The following is a 16,697-nucleotide window of genomic DNA, read 5'->3' on the forward strand; positions in this document are numbered from 1 at the left end:
GCAAACCAAAACTAAAATCGGAAATTTCAACAGCACAGTTTGAATTTTTACAGTAAAAATGATAACAGAGAGATGTATGTCCGATTCTTCTGTTTATAGAGAATTTTGTATTTTAATCCACAATATCGTTTCTTTTACCTTCCATTTTATCCAGTGTTTACCTTTGAGTGCCTTCCCAGACGGCAAAATCAGTCATTTTTACATTGGTTCAACGTCTGCAATGTAAAAATGACGAATTTTGTTGGACTGGGTTCGTTCGAAATAAGTGTTTTACATCAAAATAACATTTTTCATGATTAACAATAGAGGTTAATGAGATAAAGTCTCAGCGAAAACGTGTCAACGAAAAAAAGACAGTTGCCAAATAGCGTTTGACATAAAAGATGAAGTTAAAACCTAAGTGGCAGTTTAGAATAAACTTGGGTTTTGGCGTTAGATGACCTGGAATTTTAGTTTTGGTCTCAATCTCATCATCATGATTCGGAGTTAGATCTTTGTTAGATGATTCACAAGGCTAATTGTTCTGTGGAGTGAGCATTCTGTTGCTACGGTTTTATTTAGTAACGTACCATATCACTAGGGACGTATTTGGTTTTATTTGGAACGTACCATATCACTAGGGATGTTTTCGGTGTCATAAATATGATTTAAGATCTCAGTGGTTAGGTCTAAACCCCACTCATCTAAAGCTTCGATAATTTCAACTATAGGTAAAAGAAACGATATTGTGGAATAAAATACAACATTCTCTATATAAACAGAAGGCGTCGTCGGATTTGGAATTTTGTAATAGTTGAGGATTCTATTTTCTAAGTTTGCATACAGACGGTGACGTAGGATACATGTCGATTTTATGTGAGCAAACATTTCAATTTAATAGTTCAAACATTTTGCGCTAAATTTCATTTCAATTTAATTTTCTTTGTCGGAATGCAAAAGAAACGATATTGTGGAATAAAGTACAAAATACAATTCAAAACTGTAGCCGAATAGGGAACTAGCCGAATCGGACTGGCCGAATCGGACTAGCCGAATTGGGCTGTAGCCGAATAGGGAACTAGCCGAATTGGACTAGCCGAATAGTAGCAGACCCAATTAATGTAGACCTACACAGCAATGTGTTTTGCTAAAATCATCTCCCCATCCCCAAGGTTACTTGTAAAGATTTTTTGATAGAAGATGTCATTTAACTTCTTTTTGCATCTTGTGCTTTTATTGTTGTTTACATAGATCTGAATGCTTTTTGCAAATTATGTTTTATTTAGCAGGGTAAATAAAACTAGGCTATATATAGCTTTTATAAGGTAGAATAAATGCTTTAACACAGATTCAAATGGCTCCTACATTAAAATCCAAGTTATCCTCACTTAAAAGCAACAAAAAGAAAGATGAAGATACCGCTTGGGTTTTGGAAGGAATTGTGGGTTACCTTCGAAGTCCATCATGGAATGTTCCAATTATGAACTTTTTTGATGAAAATTGCTATTGTAGGTTTTGTAGGTTTTACAATGCATGATTAATTGATATGCTGAAAAGACTCTTAACGTTTTAACAATTCTTGTCAGTAGTACAATAATAACAGGCTACAAGCAACTTCCCTTACGGAAACTATAAATTTTTGCTCTTGGCAAGTTCATGCAGGCTTATATTCAAGCACTTACATAACTCTGCTTAAGCTCATTTTGGAAATGTTTAACTTGCAGTTTGGAATTCCCTTTTGATTTACAGAGAAAACAAGATGTCATTGAAATCTCTTTGACATAGGCTACTGTACTGTAATCTGTTGAAATTTTTGATGCTGATTAAAATAGATTGCTAAATTTGTTTTGTAAAAATTAGCTCATATTGTATATATATTTTTGTGGCTAAAAATAAGTTTTTCTGTGTTTGTGATTGATGTCAAATGACAAAAAATATGGTAGCACTATAGCTGTAAAAGAAAAATCTTTCAATGTTTATAGTACGGTATTTATATATCATTATTATTTGCAGGTTTTGAAGACAAAGAAGAAAACAAACTTGAATATACAGACATTCACATCAAATACAAAGCATTGGTACAATTGTGTTCTCATTTTAACGAACAATATTTTAAGATGCTGTTAACTTAATTTTTGTCAACAATTGCACAACCATCTAAGAGAGAAATTACTGACCATTATTTGCCGATTTTGTTCAGGTGGAAAAACTTTTGGCTGAATACATTGTTGAACTGAGCATATCTGAAGATTTATTTTCCCAGGCTTGTAACCAACACACTTCAACCATAAGCGGAGTTGAGGTAAAAACATAAAAAAAAACTCAGTAATAATTAAATCTAATAATTATATGTCTAAATAATAATACAAGCACAAATTTAAAGAAGTCATTTTTAAAAATTTTGCTTTTAAATCACAAAGTGTGGTTGGACGTTGGTGTTTGTTTAATTACGCACATTGTATTAAATCTGTTTAAAAAATTACACTTTGAAACAAAATCTCAGCAGGTTTAATAAGGTAATTAAAGATATGTTTGCCCTAATGATAGCTGTTTTCCACCACTTCATAGTGTGAATATTTCATACTGTTTCATGGTATTTTAGGGCATGTTTGAATACATTTGGGCTGCTGATGATTTCTTGCTGTTTAAACGTTTGATGATCACGCACAATCTGGAGATTGAGATGCAAGCCATCAATCTACTGCATATGACGGACAATATGAAAAGTGGTAAGTGTTCTTGATGTGTTCACCTCCACTTAGACAACTTTTCAATAATTTTGTTCGTATATTGACGACATAATTTAGATATAATTAATAATACAGCACATGGTTAATTTTCTGACAGTAAATCGTTACAGACAACATACGGTAAGAAAGGTAGTTTGGTTCTTGCTACAGTAGCCTACTTATTTTAATTGGCTTCATAATTGTACAGTAACTCTTTGGTAAGGTTTTCTTTTGTTTATTTCAGAAAGCTCCCAAGGTATACAAGTTTGAAAAGATTTGCATTATATTGTCAAGCACCTGCCTCTTCTCCATGGTTTGCTTGTTTTTCAATGTTTTCTTTCTATAAAAGAAAGATGGTCATTTACTGTATTTACTCTATGATCGGTCACTATTCTAAATCTTTGGCATTGCAAATTTACAATGTGACTCTAGTAGCACTAGTTTTGAAAAAGTGACAATTGTGTGATTTGTAGAATGGAGTTTTCAAAGGAACGCAAAGATTTTTTAAACAAAGCATGTTATTGTCTCGTTTCTTTGGCAAACATTTTCTGTATTTGTTTAAATTGTAAGTTTTGCGATTTGTTTTTGCTCGATATGAAATACGACATGGGTCTCACATTTTGAGGTTGTGTTTTTAATACAAAATCCTTGTCGTATTTCCGAATGTTTTATTTTGACGGAGTCATGTTGCGATTTTGTCCCTGACCACATTCTTAATAACATGTGATTTTGATGTCGATTTCAATTTGGTTCTAACCTTCTGATGATTCCGTAAATCAAGCTTTTTGCAATTTAAGTTGTTTTTACAGGAAGTCAGCACTATTGCTTGAAACGTTTATAGGCCTATTTGATGCTTTCTTTTGTTTTTCTGTGCTAATTGATTTTTGTGTTTTAGAACCCTGTTCTTCTTCTTCCGCTGCAAAAGAACCAGCGTCTGATGAGAGCGGCGGTGTCTACGTATTGAAAGAAATACTGGAGTAAGATTTGTTCACCAAACGAAAAAAATGCTGTCACTCTATTTCACCACTTTTTAAATTGTATGGAGTAAAGCATTCGTAGGGATGGACGTCAACGTCTTTTTACGTTGGTGTGTCTATGGTACAATCCTAGCGAGCAAAATCCGTCCATTTCACTTCAAAATTGTAAAAAAAAAAGGAAATTGTTTACAAGGAAACATCCAAGTGCTTGTAACTGACGTAATCAGCTTTGCGTTAGTCCATATCTCTCAGTACATGAATCTCCGAGGATCGTAATACCAAGCATGCTTTTATGGTGTTATCATACAAATTTTGATTACACTTAGTTTTGTCTAATCCATGGCAATGTAAAAAGATAACATAAACTGTACACCAACCACTTTCTATGAAACTACCATTTGTCCTGCATCATCATCATACGAATTCTGTTTTGTCCCCACTAGCGAAGGTGGCCAATTCTTTCCTTTCAGCGATTGCCTTCACTCCTGTTATTCATATCGTTCTGTCTAATCGGTCCGACCTTGTCTTTCTCGTTCTTGAAAATACCAATTGAAGTAGTAGTATGGCACCTCAATTCTTAATCGAAAGCTTCAAAGCAACTATATTTTGTTCCAGATAAATATTTATTTTTGTTATGAAGTTCTTTTTCTTTTGTATGTCACACATTACATTCATTGACTAACAACACGCAATTACTCAATTTTTAAGAAAAAAAAACTAAACAAAATGCTGTATTTTAAACAAACATTTTGGGCTTCCGCAACAACTTAAATAATTTTCGCTCATGTCACTGACGACTAAACACTACTGTAGAATGCAAACGATCCCCTTTTATGATTTACGATGGCAGGCATACATGGAACTTTTTGTTGTTGCATGTACATGTATTCAGCACGGTAAAATTTTAATTTAAAAGGATTATTTCTGTCTGAAAGGACATCTTTTTAATATATAGAGTCATCGTCAATTTAATTTGTGATGTTGGTTATTGATAAGTTATGCATTCTTTTAAGGTATCGCTCCAATGGCATTTACATTGTTGTTTTATTTTAGTGAATCCGAGAAAGAATATTCCGCTGTGTTAAAAAGAGCAAACAGACTCCAGGACCAGGAGGCAAAAGACCTAAAAAGAGCAATAAAATACTCGAAAGAGGAAATGGAACGTTTGAATGCGCGAGCAGAAGAAGAAAAGAGAATGCTTGAAGAGGTGACGGTGATATTACTTTGTTGTGATTTTATGTCATTTTTTCGTTCTTTGATGCTTATCTTGATATAATTAATCTCTGTTTTACGTTCTTGTAAGCGATGTACCTTTATTCACTTACTGTTAAACCGTTCTGTTGTTGAATCGACATGGTCGCAGTTTTCATTCGAAGTTTTGAGAATAAAGTAGTCTGGTTTAGTTCACAACAATGCAGAAGGCTGAACATAATCTTGGAACTAACGAAAAACAATATATCTGTGTAACAAGTCTTCACTGAGGCTTCAAGATCATTAAATTTTGTTAATTTTATAAAAAAAATCTTTAACCTTTGGATTGCTATTTTTTAAATGCTACTGCGGGTATATAGTAATTACCTTGTGTTGGTGGTGTTAAAATTTCACTTAATTTTTTAGGCTATTCGACTGTCCTTGGATTGGTCTGGTTCTTCAACAGATCTTCATCACCCTTCCGCCGCTACAAGTGGCGTGTCGTCCGTTCTTGCACAAGCTGGTTGGTTTTATTTTATTTTTTGCTCGAATCTTTGCATTTTTTGCTTTACTTTGACCAACGCTTTTACCTGTAATTACACGATTGCAAACTTTCACGTGGCTGATGTGTTTTCGAATTGTCACAAATGACAAATTTTGCAAGCTGGATATTTTCTTGATTTCATTTATTTTTCACATTGAACGCTTCATTTGAACGTCAACAATGCTTGTAATCTTTTTGTGTCATTGACGTTGCTCGCTATGTATTTTCACAGCCTTTCCTGTAACATTTGTATTCTTTGGAACTGTTATTCAAATTTTACAGGCGAAAGACTTGTTTATATTATCTTGCTGGGTGTCATCATTTTCTATTTGTTTCAGGGTCATCTGCCGAGTCTTTATCAACCCCAAGTCAAAAGCATAAACCCACAAAGAAAGAAAGCCACAAAACAAAATCAGCTACCACTCTTAATCAACCGCTTCCTCCTTTGCGCAAGGTCAAGAATCTTAAACTTTGCAGCAACTTAACTGTAATGGTTTGAGTACCTGTATTCTTGGTATGAAGCGTTAGAAAACTAACCATGCGCAGCCCATTGTTGCACGATTGTTCGTCTGTTTCCTAATCTCTGTGAAAGTGAGCATGATGTCAACAAGCAACGCCCAGAGAAAAAATCTAAAGCAGAAATACTGAATGAAGTTGTGTCTGCAGGTTAAAAATTCCAGTTCAAGAAAACGTTTTGGTTCGTATAAAAATAGAGATTGCTTTTTACGAAACCCCCAAAAAGTGTCTCAAAGCCCTTATAAATCTAAATTCTTGCCTTGCCTTTCTCCCACCATCTTCAGTTGAGACTGAAAGATGCTTCAGTGTAGCTGGACTATTTGTTTCTGATCTCAGATCTTTTTTTAGTGATGGTATGGTTGATTTTTTGGGCTTTCTGAAAAGTTATACTTGAGTCCAGCCCTAATTGTACCGGTGTCCTTGCCGACTGTAGTAATCTGGTTGAATCAATGTAATGGAAAATGATTGGAAAACGTCATACAACGCAAACAATTAGGACTTCCAATCAAATATGTTTCATTTTTTGTCCTGTACTTGCCATTAAAGTTTCATGTCATTTGCGATAAGTAGTGCTCGGTAAACCAAACTTCATATGCAAGTGTTTTGCATTATTGATGATTCTGTTTTCTTTTTAAAATCCAAGGCTGGCATTGTGAACCCATCTCTTCTATAATTTAAAGACCTTTCCATAAGTACTTTGCTTTATTTTAATAATAACTCAACCAAACTAAACCATACTGCATCTTACGAAAATCTACAATGTGGATTTTCGTATATTCGACACTGACTTCTATAGCCATTTGAGTTCTATAACCGATTTAAAAAACGGTCTCTTATCATAGACTTTTTAACGTCGTTTCAACTTGTATCGACATTGAAAAATGTCAATGTTCACTGCCTGGCTTTCTATGGGTTTGAACTAATTTTAAGTACGAGGTTTCACGTTGGTAGGCTTTACGTTTAAAATAAGTGTATCCCAGACTGCAAGTAAGTCGTTTTTTACATTGGTTTAACTTCTGCAGACAATGAATTAACTTAAAAACGACTGATTCACTGTCTGATGTGTACGTTAAAATGTGAAAATACGTTTGAAATATGACATGGTATGTTGCAGAAGACCAATGCTGAAGCCGCTTTAGATTGGTTAACAAGTGCTGACGCGGAGAACTCGTCAACGAGCATGCAACCACCGACGGAAGCGGAGTCCAAGCCCGATTTAGCACTAACTTCCAAGGTGTTCTCAAGTTTAGCAAGCTTATCTGTTACTAGCATGAGAAAATACAGGCCCTTTTTCATGGTTAAATATAGCATAACTTGTTAAAAAGTAATCACATTTGTTTCTTTTTAGTTTTTAGAACTTGTTTTATTATTGCATATATTCAGAGGCGCCTCCATTCGGCTCACTGTCTGCTTTGTAAAGGGCTGAGAGCAACGCTTGCTGCAATGGGCACAAATACAGTATTATTGAGATGTTAACTTAGCCTGCTGTTATTGCAATCATATATTATACATAGCCTCTAAATACTTGCCTAGGTATTGAAAATGTATTGTTATAACTCATTTTTGGAAAAAAAAAAGTCCGGTTAGGCTGACTAACAAATAGTATAGCACATTATTTATTGCATGCCAGCTTGTGGTAAGCCCGCGTGTAAGGAACAAACACGGACAAGCAACTCTGATGTTCTTCTTGTGTTTGAGGCCACCGCAGGTCACGTTGTTAAATCCAAGCGCAGCAGCCAATAGACTGTGTGTTCATTAGGTGAATTGTTCATCGAGCGTTGTTAGATCTCATCATGTGTCTATCCTTTGGTCGGTATACAGAACATTGGCACTTACAGGACAATGGTCCAACGTGAGAAACTCCTATGTTTATTTCATGTTTTAAGTTGGCACCTTCGAAACACACGTAATGGTTTGAAGCGTTTTGATTAAGTGTAAACTTTTGTTCATGTCAAACTTCAACCGGCAAGAATTTTTAATATGTTTTCTTTTTTTCTTGCAGCCCAGTGACATTGACCCTGTAGCACTTGCGGAGAGAAAAGCGTATTTGGCCGCTCAACGAGAGAAATTGCTTGATTTAAAAAGAAAGACCAGAGAAGAAGAGTTGAAAAATTATCAGGATAGTTCAGGCGAAACGAGCACTTCACACAAGCAAAGTGAGTCTGGTTTTGGTATTGTTTTCTTGTGATAATAAAATTTTTGTTAAACCCTCGAGGCGCCGAATGCCAACACAGGTTTCAGATCATCAGCTTAGCACTTAGGTTTTCAGCTTTTTTTATTGAACTTTATAAAGCAAGCCTGTCCAACACAAAACAACACATCGGCCGCAGGAAGAAAAACTAATTTTTGCAAGGCGCGTGCTGTTGTAGTTGCAACGTATCTTTGAAAGATTATTAAACTGTGCAAGGGCACCGTACAATACTTCGGGAGAAAACATACGTTTCTGCCATTGAATTAAAATCTAACTTTGACCACGATTTGACCACGTTTTTATGTCCTAACTTCTTGTTTTTTTTTTATCAACTCTTGTATCCGGTTTCCTCAATTGTCGTTTGTTGAACCATCCTCTAAAGACTGAAGCATTCTATGCACCATTCCTATCCTTTTTTTGTTGACCTGACACGATTTATGACCGATGCATGTATTCGTATTTGGCACACCTTACTGCGGTGGAGTACCACTTATGTGGAAAAGCTGTAAACTTTCTTTGGTGACCCCACGTTTAATAAAATTTTTAACTTTTTTCAGAAGTCGCTGAAAATAGTGATGCGAAGAAATCAAATCTTGAAGCGGACAAAATTATAACCGCAAGGCGGGCGTTAGCTGCAAGGCTCAAGAGAGAAGTTGTACAGAAAAGAGCTTGAAACTTATCTTCAAACCAGCAAAGTCCGTCATTTTACAGTCGTTGCCATTTGCCGAATCAACGCGAAACTACAGATTTTGCAAGCACAGCTTAATTTCATCATGAGATCACGTGTTTCTGCGTCCAGTTGCGCCAAGTTAACTTGTTAGTTAACAAACTTGATATCAGGTAACTGATGTAGTACAGCACAAGTTAACGAGCACAAACTGATGTTCGAAGTAACGGATGAGGTTTCGAACAAATTTTGTGATTTTACGTACATTTCTCATTTTTTCTCAAGCAAATTTAAAGACCTTTTTCTAATTTTCGGAATGTGTTTTGACTGTGTTGGTGGTATAAAGTATTTGTTGATGTATTTGCAATTTAAACTTCTTTATATATTTAATATATGCAGTATCTCACAGTACCACGTTACAATATTCAACGTCGTAAGGTGCAACTATCAACACTTTCGTTTGCTTTTGGATCTTTTAGTTGCTGTTGATAACACACAACGGGTAGTTGCATTCTTCCGTAACAGAGTTATGTACAGACAGGGCTCAATTTGTGCGTTGTGTCATGACCTATCGGTCTTTGAAAAAATGGCTCATCATTCGAAGCTCACGAATAAGTGAATATGTTGAACCCGTCCTGTCGCTCTGCTTCACCATTGCATATGTTGTCCTGCCCGGTACAAAGCCAGTTTTTAGAGCATCAGTCTATATGTTGCAAGGAGGTTGTATATGATAACGTCTTTGTATTTTGTGTGAGTCTTCTACAGCCGCCGTTGATTCAAGTATATGCTTATGTTTCAGAGACTAGTTGTTAAATGATCCTAGTTTTTGAACGCTTTACTGCTTCAGATTGTACAACTTGTTTTCATGAGAGCAACACACTCATTTGGTGCCGTTTTATGGACTAGATCAGCGATTTTTAGCCTAAGGTCCACGGACCTGTGAAGAAACTTGAAGGGATTGCGAATGTGATAATTTTATAATAAAATTTTTCATATACAGTATGTACAGTTTTTTATCGCTTATCAAAGTTGAGTTCAATATTTTTTATTCAATTTCAATCTCTTGCATCTACTGACCTTGCAATCGTCTCACATTCCATCCTACTTTTAAGGAAGAGGAGATTGCAAAAGATCCATCGGAGCAAAAAGTATTACGTTTTCAACTTTTAAAGTGATGGGATAAAAAATGACCAAATTTCTGCTCTTCACCGACTATCAAATTATTGAGGCGCGTGAATGTGATATTTTTGGTGTTTTTTTTTGCATAGCAGTCTAGTCCACATCCACTGATATGGGCTTATATTTCTCTTTCGTATGTGTAATGTATATGTATTGTGCAGCCTACTCCATCAACTTGTTGCGTAATTGCTTACATTCGTCACCAAAGTATGGAATCTTTTATGGTGTATTTTTAAAACGTTTGGTGAACTTTGTATTAATTTAAACATTCAATTAGTTTTTGGCATTGTCTCCTTACAAAGGTGCAACTTTTTTAATTTTTTTTTTTTTTTTATGAAAAAGTGAGAAGTGGTTTGCGAAATCATTTCAATGTCGTTGGCATCTCAACACACATTTAGTGATGCTTTATTTATACTATTTGTGCTTATGTTGTTCCGTCATATTGTTACACTTCATATACGAGTACGACAAGCGAATAAATTTAACTTAAACTTGATGCATGGTTGTGCATCCGAGTTGAGTGAGTTCTTAAGCTCCACTCTTTCAAAAATGTACCCAACTGCATATTTACAATTTGTATGCGATTTGTGCGCCACTGACGTTGATTGGCTGGCATAGAGATGGAGGGTCTGGTCATGTAGAATCAGCGAAAGACCATCAGTCATCGTCAGCTCGTTTCCGCAAAGGAAAAATGTCGAAAGTAGGCCTACATGTGGTGGTTTCCGGCCAACCGAGCAGAAGGTCTCGTCAGTGGTAGGTTCCACACATTCGTCAGTAACTGTTTTCCAAACTTTTTAGGAGACACAGCGAATACAGGCCTAATTGAAATGGTGTTGCGGACACAAGTGCCTTTTGTTAGAAAAACTTGTTGGTGCAGAAAATCCTGTATTGACAATACGACTGCTGTGTCATAATTTTTTCGTAACCTAAGATCACCAGCAGGGGTTTCCTCTAGGCGGTGGTTTAGGGCTCCCTTCAAGCTGGGACATTGAGGCCCCGAATCATCAAGCAATTAACAAACTAAATTATTTAAGACTACAGAAAAATCCACTGATTAGGGCCTACATCAAGCGAAGGACCGCAACAGATAAAATTAGGCTACGAGTAAAACAGTTGAGGTCATCTTCAGTCTATTAACAAAGCAGAGATTCAGAGAGCGTTGAGCCAATGCTGAAAATCATTCGGATGAATTTATTTCAAATTTGTTCACACCAGACAAATGATTCTTTTAAAAACGCAGTAAGCGTCGTCTGTCATTTACACTCTCCAAGTAGGCTACACAAATCTACGACACGTTTACAGCGGAAACTTTACACACGTCAGAAGCATAAGCTAAGAATATGCAAAGGCCACAAACAGCGGATGTTAAGCCATCATCACTAAAAATGATTTGCGAATCGTTTTTTGTTTTACAAAAATGGCATACAATGATCGGAAGGTCACAATAAGCTGAAGCCATAATAAGCGGAGCCCTTATTTATAACCAATCGTGTAGGCCTATAGACAAAAATTCGGTTTGTTAAGGACTGTTTATTAAACATGCTTCTACAATTGGAGAGCTTCCAGTGAAAATCACTTAGGCCTACGTTTTTTACCAATTTCCTTAACCCTTTGCTTTTCAACGTTTTTTTGGAAGTTAACTGCTCAAGGGGGGGCCGTTTTTGGATCAAATTCAATCAGCTGTTACGAGTTATCCGCTGATGCTATTTCAACAGAAGTTGCACTGGTGTGAAAACAAATCATTTGTCTATAAGTTTGAAAACTCATTATTTTAAAATTTTATATGTTAAACTTGATATTTCAATTTTTGCAAAGGTACCCAAAAACGACAATTTTGATTTAACTTGCCGCTATTTAATTACCGTGCTAATCCGATTTCATGCAAACTTCTAAATAACAAAGAGCTCGATCGAACGCACGAAGTGTGTGTGCGGTGTGCCGAATCATTGCATTGATTAGAATTTACGACTTGCGAGCAAATCTTATTGTAAGCTACTCACTGATTCTAAAATAGTTACAATCAGAGTAATATTGTTACACGAATTTGAAAAAACAAAACTGCGTTTGTTGTCTTACATTTTTATCCTAAACTAATGCATTCCGAAACTCATGGCTAGCTTCTAGTTTTATGGAACCAAATTTCTCATAAGTAACACCTTAGCCTGCTTGAATAGCTGTTTACATCTTCGTTTGTGTATTTTAGGTCTACAATTGAGTTTGTAGAATGAATATTTTTAGTAGAAAGAAGACAATTGAACAAGTTGTTGAAATAATCTGAAATTTCTAAGTTCAAATTAGGTGCTTTTGAAATTGTAGATTTGTGTCAAGTCGCAACACAAATATCATGCAGGCCACATCATAAGTCATTTCGCTTACGGGTGTTTATAAACATGACTCATAAATTACATCCACAAAAAATACAGCATTTACATCAACAAAGCTAAGTTCGAAGCTCACTTTTTATTGAAGATTGTGTCAATCAATTTGAAAATACATTTTTAGTCAGCCAGCGTCGAAATAATGCAACAGCGAATTGAGGAACATGCGTAAACAAAGGAAATGTGAAATAACCCACAGTCAGCAAATCTACATAAATTTAACGTTTACAAATGTTGAATCAATGTAAAAGAACTGGATTGCTGACTGGGTCCTTATTGTTTGAAGCACTAAAAATACGCGTAAAAGTGACAACGTCAGCAAGGCAGTGATTATGTTTCTGGCCAAAAAAAAACATTTTACTGAGATACAATAAACATAATCATTTTGTGCCAGATTGTGAGAAGACTTCCTAGATTCTTTCCAACCATTTGCATGATTGCAAATTATTTTCTATAACTTTACATTGCTAAAAAATGTCTTCTTTGTTAAAACAACGTGGCTACAATTCTATAAAAAATTCTTAGGCCTACTACATTGAAGTAATGAAATTTTTTTTGTGATTTTGCTGATGACGTTTTACAATATCCGAGAAGTAAAAAATAATAATGATGAATTATTTTACAAAACCGTGGTTTGCAAGTGCTTCACAAAAAATTGTTGGGGGAAAATTTACTATTAGACGTAAAACGTTTGTAAAAGAAAATTGTCGGTTTACGTATTTATAATGTTTATTGCGCTGTTATCGAATTATAAACTGCCTGTAGGCTATTGTCTACCTTTGTGGTTGCCGGCCAGCTTAGAGCAGCATGCAAACTAAGCGTTTATGGTATTTGCATCGTGTTATGATTCTCGAAAATTTCCCACAAGGTCTTTATTTTTATCGTGATATTTTGTGCCTCTTCTGTCCTAAACTTGAAGTTATTGTGCAGCACTATCCACATCGGTTTTTAGACTCAGTCTTCATTGAAAATCTTTTGTGTGGTGCATCATTTCAAGTAGTGTCTTCCCCTAAACTGTTACACAAATCGCCTTGAACCAGGTTGATTATTATGTATCATGTGTGGAATTATTACTGTAGATGTCTGACTAAATTCATGCCAAAGTCGAGCAAATTCTGCTTTCGGGATCCTTGCCGTTATTTACTGTATTTTTTGTTGATAAGTTTAGGCAGCATTTTTCCAAGATAAATGAAGACATCGGTATTGTTCGTCACTTAGATTTAGTTTTCTCAGCATTATTTATTCATTCTTTGATCCACTAGTTTGTCCCACTTTTGGTATAATCGGATCGTTTATAAATGGCGGGTCTTCACAATAGCCGGCCTCTTATACATTGGCGCAACGTATTCAGATGTTGAATCAATGATGAAGAAAGCTGATTTGTTGTTTGTCTTATGTGACGCCTAAATTTATGCCTCGTCTACAGTACAAAATATTTTGTAATGTACATTGTGTACATTGTACATTTTGTTTGTAGGCCTACATTACAAAATATTTTGTAATGTAGATGAGGCATTATCATCTTTATTTTGCGCTCTTTGGAACAAAACACAGTGCACTGTGAAACAAAAATACAGGACATAACAACAAGTAGGCGACATAAAGCAGTGAAGGGACGCCATCGAGTTAGCTGCTACGTGTAAAGGGAGCCTATCTCATAATTTTGAGTGTATCTCACAATTACTGTTTGCAAAAACGCTATTTCTCCGGCTTCTCCCAAAAGCATTTGCAGTGATACATTTCCTCAATTGCAAGTTTTGTCAATGAGAGCATTTCCATAGAACGTTTATTTCGAAACCAGGTTTTCGTGTCTTTATCCAAGAGAAGATTTCTTATTGTAACGTTTTTTATTCGTCAATGAATATTATCTGCTTGAAACAACTGTTTTGAATAGTTTGTGGCCTCCATAGCCTACTATTTTGATCGTGGATTGCTATTCTTCTTTGTAGAGCTGATAACGCAAAAAAGCTTGCTATTATTGTTTCTAATTAACAGCTTTGCGATCACTGGCTTTTCTTTGTAGCATAAGAAATAACGCGCTTTGTATTATTGAGGTCAAACCAAACAAAAGAAAGCGAGAGGATGCTTCTCTCTGCTCGCGCATATCGATACACGAAGCAATTATGAGCTTATGGCTTGTCATCGCAATGTAATCCATTTCACGCTTTGCTGGAAGTTAGCTAGAAATAGCAAAATTTCACCAAAATCTTGAATTTACAAGAAAACTACACAACTTTTAGCATCAAATTTAATATCATCAGATCCGCCTGGCAATTTTAGGAAAAGTCAAGAAAAACCAAGTGCATGGCGTTACTGTGCTTCAAATAATTAAAGGAAATATGAGGGGGGGGCCAAATCTGGCCTCCCTTTGAGGAGCAAAGTGTTAATGTCGTAGCCTATCACATGGTCGTATGTGAATTCGGTTGTTAGCACCTGACTCGAACCGAGCAAACGTCATCGATATGTCAACAGTCAACCACATATTTCTGAAGTAGGACTGACAAGCGCCTTGAGTTTTGCGCACAAAAGTACCGTACGAATGAAGATTACACTGCCTCTTGTGAAGCGTGTTAAAATATCGTCCAGTCTAAAAGCATACCCAGAGGCGGGGTTAGGTTTAACTGTCAAACAAGAAATCTTTTTAGCCCCTTGAACAAGTAGGCTATTTTATACAGTTTTTTAGCTGTTTTTTTTTTCTTTTCTGACCATCACAGCAAAACCAATAGGCTACACGTCAACATAGCAAAGGTCTAGAAAAAGATAGAAGCGACAAAGCGCGAACATTATATTAAGCGCTTGAGACCTAATAGGTAATTAAGTTAAAAGAAAATTAATTGACTTATTAATCATAAAAAATTACGCAAAAATTTATCACACAAGCAGGCTTAGGATGACTCTATGCTTGCATCTCGTCGTTCTTGCTGTGCACTTTCCGAAGTTGGTTATCCTAGTTAGAATTGATTTGCTGAAAGCATGTTTATTGCTGAGAAAGCCGATTATTGATTTTAAAAATTCATTTGAATTTTACACCCGTAGATAGGCTACGCTCTACTCGTTGGAAGACTCGAGTTAATTGCATCACTATATTCAGATACGGTGGGAGCATTGAAAATAATGGATAGCCTACCTATTCCTTGAAAAAAAAAAGTTTTTACAGAAGTTCGATTATATTAGTATCCCATAGGTCTCGTCAATGAAGTTTTGTTTCATTGTTTGGTCGGGAGGCCATGTCCTCTTATTGTTATTTCAAACCAGCATACCGTAGGCTACTATTAACCTTAAACAAAGCCAGTGGCCAGTGGTGCAAGCAAATTTTTCTCAGGAGGGGGGGTTGCCAGGGATGGAGGAACCATTTTAAAAGTAGGTGGGCCCAGAGGCGCAGCAGTCAATGTCAAAAGCCCCCCAGACCCCTCTTAGCATTGCTGCATTCCAAATACTTTATGTTATTTATACATTGACTTTTCATGATTGCCTTTTGTACCAAAAAGCAAAAAGCTTCCATTTTTGGGCCCAATTTGGCCAAAACATTTACAAAATTGTTAAATTGCTTTATAGTGATAAAGCTTTGGTAGAGAGTTTGCTTTGTTGAACCATAGAGAAATAGAACATAGTAACCTTAGCGGGTTTAACATACTTTATTACACTATAACAGTGACGATCGGTGAGGGAAAACAAGGAAAGCAGTGCTTACCTGAGCGAAAACTATGCAAAATATAATGACTGAATTCTACGTTTAACTTCTTATTATTTTTATCAAGTCTATTTTAACTTGAAAATTACTGTGTTCGTGACTAGAATTACTCGTAACGCTTGTGAGTAGTCTAAGTCCTCACCAAACCGCATGTCTTGCCTATAAATGCCAATTAATGCAAACGCTTTTGTCAGAAACCATCACTGAAGCTCCAGGGAAATCAACTTTCAAAATTGCTTACCCTACATTGAAAAACGCCTTCGTTTTATCCAATCCTCAATCGTTTTGCACAACGACACCAGCTGCTTAGCCAATCAGATGTGTTATCTGGTGTTATGGTTAAAGTTGCTTTCCCAGTGACGTCAATGCGTATCTCATAGCGGCTGCTTTTGGTTTCAGGCGAAAGGAATACAGCCTCTACGCATGAGTGATTTTCGGGCTTGTAACTATAGGCTACTGAGTACGCTGAAAATAAAGCTGGTTCTCTTACCAAAAAAAACATAGATTCTACAATAAAACATGCAATTCCAAAGGGTACATTAACCAACCAGTACTGAAACAGCACAAGTGTTTTTTAAATTTTTTGGGTCAACAGACTGACATCACAAGTTCAGAGCAAACATATACTTGTGTTCTTCAAGAATGGACTAGCTTA

General features: G+C 35.9%; 1 protein-coding gene across 1 annotated transcript; it reads left to right on the plus strand.

Annotated features, from left to right (window-relative positions):
* The first annotated feature begins 1,273 nt into the window (after positions 1-1,273).
* LOC145769076 (uncharacterized) lies at positions 1,274-10,463 on the plus strand. Its single transcript, XM_082580672.1, has 12 exons — positions 1,274-1,487; positions 1,993-2,057; positions 2,180-2,281; positions 2,582-2,708; positions 2,953-2,964; positions 3,466-3,685; positions 4,739-4,892; positions 5,303-5,399; positions 5,759-5,874; positions 7,051-7,170; positions 7,939-8,092; positions 8,685-10,463. Exons 1-12 carry the CDS (start codon positions 1,334-1,336, stop codon positions 8,798-8,800), a joined length of 1,437 nt encoding a protein of 478 aa, XP_082436798.1. The 5' UTR covers positions 1,274-1,333; the 3' UTR covers positions 8,801-10,463.
* Positions 10,464-16,697: the final 6,234 nt, after the last annotated feature.

This window comes from Aplidium turbinatum, chromosome 4 (assembly GCF_918807975.1).
Source record: "Aplidium turbinatum chromosome 4, kaAplTurb1.1, whole genome shotgun sequence".
NCBI classification, from domain to species: Eukaryota; Metazoa; Chordata; class Ascidiacea; order Aplousobranchia; family Polyclinidae; genus Aplidium; species Aplidium turbinatum.